Consider the following 6,000-nt stretch of genomic DNA (forward strand, 5'->3'; position numbering starts at 1 on the left):
ATAAAAACCCTTTTATTCCAGAATAATGTATGTTATTCTAAAATGGATTAATTATTCTGGAATTAAACTCTTATTGTATATCAGAATTAGATATAGCAAGCAGACCTAGGTGCTCACAGCAAAACCCCCAGCTCTGAATGAGCTGTAAAAGGTCTATACACTGAGAAATGGGGAGGCCTAGTTCTCAGCCTCGATCTGAAAATTACTCAAGACAATATCCTGTTGCAAAATCATGGGCTAAAATGCAGGAAAAATAAAAAATATAATAATAAATTAAAAAACCCTCTTGTGAGTAGCAGAATCTTCAACTCTCTTTCCCAGCTAAGAAGATTTTTATTGCCTCTATGTTAGAAACTAAGTGGGATGTCAGAGAACTGTTGTTTGCACTTGGAAGCCTAAATCTTAAGGTTCTTAAAACCTTCATGTGAGTCAAGTTCTCTTACACACAGGATATATGTAGGATAGTTCACTGTGAGAAAGCTATTACAGTCTGTTTTTGCCATGGAGACAAACCCCAGCTCTTCCTTCAGCATTGTCATGATACTCAAAAACAGAAAATGTGTACATTAAGTAAGAGAAGAACTTTCCTGCTAATTTGCAGAACAGGTGACAAAATCCAGACATCAGTTTTTACACTTTTTTTACCTGTACCTTTTTCCAATGGAGATGTCTTATTCTTTTTCTGCCTTATCTTGAAAATAGGTTAGTATAAATTGCTCAGGAACTCACTTAGTTTCCTGAGCACTTACTTACCTAATGAAAAAGCAGAATCTTCAGTTTGGAGCTGTAAAATTTGTATTTATTTTTCTTCTATTTCAAAGCATCTTGTTTGGTTCATAAGAAATAATGAGATAATTGTCTAATTGCCACCCAATTAGGCAAATTACTTATATGCGTGACACATATTATATTTAAATGAGGAAAAAAACAGTCATTTTTCAGGAATGACTCAGTTCAGTTCTTTGGCTGATTGGCAGATTGAAGTCTTTCCACAAGTCTTGGGTCTCATAACCCACTCAAACTACTTAACATTAATTATTTTCTTCTATACAAACTTGGGCTGCATCATTTGATAAAACCTTTTGTGAGGACTTAATTATTATCCCTTCCCTCCCTTTGCCCACCCATGTGACACAGAGACTTTTAAAATTTGCACAGCTGTTAATGATGTTAATCCCATATTTTACAGGAAATCTGTAGAACGGGAAGAACGTTACTGATTTTCCCTCAGCCACTCTAATTACAGAAGAATATCAAAATTAAAAATGAAATCCCTTATGCTACTGCGAGACTGGGCATTTTCATATTTACTCAATGAAAACTTGGCATAGATGTGACCCACTTAGTAGCATATGGGCTTATCTAACAAATATACGTTTTCTGGATAACACATATGGATATGGGATCTTGTTCTGAGATGTAGAACTATGGGCTATTTCAAATGTCAAGACAAAATGTCAGATTTTTCTGTGGAGTTACTCTGTTCACTGAGGAGTAAAGCCGGAGATGAATATGAGCCTTAAAACAGGGTAAGATAGGAAACCTTACTTAGGTAAGAAAAAGATTAGTGAGGAATACAATTATTTCTTGAGAGGACAACAAAAAGTGATAGGAAAACAAGACATTTGTTGTGCTGGTAGTTTAGAAAGCGGATTTTTATCACATCTTCTTGCTGATTTGACAATTTTATGACCAGTAAAGCATAACTTTTGCCAAAATTACTGCACTGACAATACCAAAGATAAACTATTGCTTCCTGGTAAATTCTTTAAAAAAGTTATGCCCAACAACCCAACCACCTAGGATGATTTTGTACTCGTAATTAGAAATGCAAATTTAACACATCGGACTAATTTTCAAATTATTTTGACAGTCAGATCTTATTCTCTTTTCCTTAGGAAAAAATATGCATTTTCTAGTATTTTTGGAAAGAGGCTGTTCAGAAACCTTTTAGAGGATTAAATCTTATGACAATCCTGACTTTTATAAGTATGTCTCATTCATCTCTCCCATTGAGAAGTGGCAATCTAAATATCATAGAATCATAAAGGTTGGAAAAGACCTTCAAGATCATGTGGTCCAACTGCCCCCCTACCACTAGTATTACCCACTAAACCATGTCCCACATCCAACCTTTCCTTAAACCACATCCATCCTTTCCTTCGGATGGTGACTTCCCTAGGCAACCCATTCCAATGTCTAACTACTCTTTTTGAGAAGAAATTTATCTTAATTTCCAAACTGCACCTTCTCTGGCACAACTTGCCATTCCTCTTGTCTTAATACTTCTTCACATTATGTATTCATCATAAGATTTTTTTTTTTTTTTTTTTTTTTTTTTTTTGTGCTACTGTTGTTTCTTTACTAGAAGAAAATAGTGCGCTTGAAAAGATCCAAAGAAACTGTGGATGTTCCATAAGCTAAATAAATAATCAGCATAATAATGAAATCAAATAATCAATCCTGATGCAGTTGTACTGGCTTGACAGATGCTGATTATTAATGTACATGTCATTTATTTGTATTATTATAATGTACTCTGTTATTTATTTTATCTGTATTCAATGTTCATAAAAGGCAGTATCTTGCAGAGTTAATAAAGCCATTGTATGAGGGTGATTGGAGATGTCTTGCTAAAAAAAAAACATCACATAGCAACATCAGTACCATCTCCTTCTCTCAGCTGCCTGCTTTGCTCCAAAAGTACCCTACATGTTTCTGCTACCTACATGTTTCTGCTACCATGTTTCTGGAGAAGCATTGTCCTGCATGTCACTTGAGGATGTGTTTGTGTATGGAGTTGGATAATTATTTAAGCAGTATCTAAATATCTGAGTTAAATTCAAGCAGATTTAAATGAAATGGTAGCCCTAATCGAAGGTGTTGTAAGTTAAATGAAATTCTGATTCTGCTGCCATATGAACTGTAGATTGACTTCACTGCAGCTAAGATTTCATATTAAGAACAAGCTAATTAGCAAGTGTTACACAGCAAGATAAACCTCCTGGGGTAGCATCCTTGGTATTTGGTTGCATCCTGAATATCTTAATGGATTGATCTCCACCTAGGGGTCTTAGAAAATAAATAAATAAAAATTAAAAAAAAAAAAAAATCATAATTTTATTTCTGTTCTATATTTTTCCTAGTAATTTGAATCCTCCATTTTGTGAAAAAGATTTACAGCAAAGAAAGGGATCTAATAATAGAAATGGATTGCAGATGTTCTGCTTAACTAGCTTCACAGGAAACTGCCAACTTCCCAGATAAATTACAAAGCTGCAAGGAAAAGTACACTTCTACTCCTATCTAGTTCTTTTTGGATCACTGAGGTGGAATCTACAAGTGCCACAAATTCTGCCAGTTCTTATTAATTTTACATTTTTAGTATGAATTTATAATTATTTTATTTTAAATGTAAAGTTATTAAGACATGGCAGCATTTTTTTCTAATCATACTTTATTTTACTATTTAACCAATATTAAATGGATACTAAATACTAAAACTCTACACAAACATCAGAAGATGTTGCTAATATACCTAGTAATTCAGATATCCACTCTGCCTAGTGTACATGTGCATAGAGTTAATGTCTTGTTTTATTTATAAAACATGTTTTACATGTTTTAACTAAAATGTAAGAACCAATATTTTTCTGTTCATGTTTTGAAGATTTGTATATACATGTCTATCTATTTAAAAACCTTTAAAATTTTGTGTGAAAGTGCCGGATAAGGTCTGAAACCTTCATTTCATGAGGATAAGTCTACATTAATGTTGCAGTCTCAGAAGCAATTGCAAATCAAAGGATTCAATCATTTCCACTTTCTGCATTCCAGTTCATATAGTGGAGAGGTCCCAGAGCACATCAACAAGATTCCCACATTCAGATGAAACTCAACAAGAAGATGCACTCCCAAAACACACCTTGTGTCTCAGCTGCAAAAGAGCATTCACTGTAATAAAACAGATTTAGGCAAGTCTGGGGCAAGCCTCAAGCCTCAAAATGCTTACTTTTTACCTCTGATATATACAGTAAGGATGTTGGGTCTTTAGCCCCTTCTTCATTGTTCTGTAGATATACTCCTGCTAGGGCACAACTATCCTAATGCAGGCATTCTTTTAAATGTGAGAAATGAGATTTGCCAGTTCAGTTAACCCTTTTGTAGTATTTAGTTTGTCTGCTTCTTCAGCTAGTCTTTTAACATCTCAAGTACTTAATTGCCTGTCTTTATGAGCTTGAACCCATTATTATTATTATTGTACTATATGTAATAAATCTGACAAACACAATGCTCAGGAAAATTTGATAAGTAAGTAGCATCAGATCAGGACTGTGTGCAATCATATGGTAACAGAAAACAAGACTACTGGAATACAGCATGATCAAAACAAAGGTAATTTAAAAAAAAACATTTACTCATAAAATGACAATAAAAATCAATATTAAGTATTTCTCTCTGTGTTTCTTAACTATCAACCCCAAAAACTTTAATAAAACAATGCTTCATAAATAAAATAATTAAATGATTAATAAAGAATTCAAGTGTGTTACTTCTGCCTTTCAGAACTACTGCCATATTAATTTGACCTCTATGACTCTTTAACCCTAACATAGCCTGAATTTAAGAGAAAAGACTATTAATCTTTTTTCTTTTTTTTTTTTTTTATAATTTTGTTTTGCAATACAGTAAAACCTCCATTGATATTGATCAATTACTTGATAATGTAGTAGATGCAAGGGAAGGTTAATTACAATAAATAACTATAAGTATCTAGTTAATAAATAGAGGGATGTACATTTCCCAATATTTTTCTAATGTTCTTAGGTTTACTTGTACTTTTAGTATATAAAACACATCCACACAACATATGTGACTTTTGGATCTTTTCTAAAAAAATATTTTTTTCATGCAGGATTTGTCTTTAAATATAGAAATTACAGAATTACCTCCAAACCTATCAGAAAAATACATAGTATAAAAATATTATAAGTGGCCAATAAATATATATGTATTTAAAAATTGTTCTGTTCTGTAACAGCACCACTAACCAGAGTCTGTAATCACAGAGCTCTTAGTGAGATATTATTGTCTCTCACCTGGAGTTTGAAAATTAAGGCGTCGTAGCTCCACTGGGTCTGTGGGATGGTGAGAAGGTACCTCCTTGCTGTTGGGAATGCTGCTCTTTCTAGAATCAGATTCAGCCCTCTTCCTGTGTGGAGAAGGTGAATACATGTATATAAGACTGAGGTGTGAAGTAGACAAATGCAATTATAAACATGAGATGCTTTCTGAAAGAGCATTAGATCCAGTGAAAAGATAAAATAATGATTCACAGTGGGTAACGCAGCTACCTTTTGCAATTTAAAATGAATTTGAATATAGAAATGCCAGAAGGAAATGTCTTGAGCATTCTGGCCTACACCAATCCTCTAGATCATCATTCCGGGCGCTGGAATAATTAACTATTATGAGACATAACACTAAACGTAAAAAACTTTACACTCATGCACCTGATCACATCTACATATGCAAGGCTCAGAATATACTTAATGTTTCTGATCAAATTACTAATTTCACTGTAATTTTAGTACTTTTGTTAGTCTGTCCAAAACAAGCTGGGAAGGGAGGGGGGGTGGGCGGTGGGGGGTGGGGGTGGGACCTCATCTATGCTTCCATTGCTCTAGAGTGAAACAATGTCCATGGAGGTTGTGAGTAGAATGAACTGTTTTGGTAAAATGAACTCCCATAACTTGAGAGTATCATTTTCTGCCACAAAACATGGAGAACTATATTATAAAAAGAATATCTAGTTGTCTGCATTGTCAGTCAGGAATCTGGAAATTTAATGCTTCAATTTCAAGTGGAATCCTTCTTCATTAATCCTCTGTGAATTCCTGAATGAAAATATGAATTGGCGGATATTCTTCATGAAATAGACAATAAAGAGAAAAAAATAAAATAAAATAAAATAAAATAAAATAAAATAAAATAAAATAA

General features: G+C 33.5%; 1 protein-coding gene across 40 annotated transcripts in view; it reads right to left on the bottom strand.

Moving 5' to 3' along the window:
* Positions 1–6,000, bottom strand: part of PTPRD (protein tyrosine phosphatase receptor type D) — a 510,118-nt gene that overhangs the window by 91,150 nt on the left and 412,968 nt on the right. For all 40 annotated transcript variants that reach the window (XM_035309873.1, XM_035309872.1, XM_035309868.1 and 37 more), the window contains one exon: positions 5,100–5,212. In XM_035309873.1, coding sequence (XP_035165764.1) covers positions 5,100–5,212 — 113 coding nt within the window. The remainder of the gene's footprint in view (positions 1–5,099; positions 5,213–6,000) is intronic.

The sequence above is a fragment of the Oxyura jamaicensis genome, chromosome Z, assembly GCF_011077185.1.
Source record: "Oxyura jamaicensis isolate SHBP4307 breed ruddy duck chromosome Z, BPBGC_Ojam_1.0, whole genome shotgun sequence".
Taxonomy (NCBI): Eukaryota; Metazoa; Chordata; class Aves; order Anseriformes; family Anatidae; genus Oxyura; species Oxyura jamaicensis.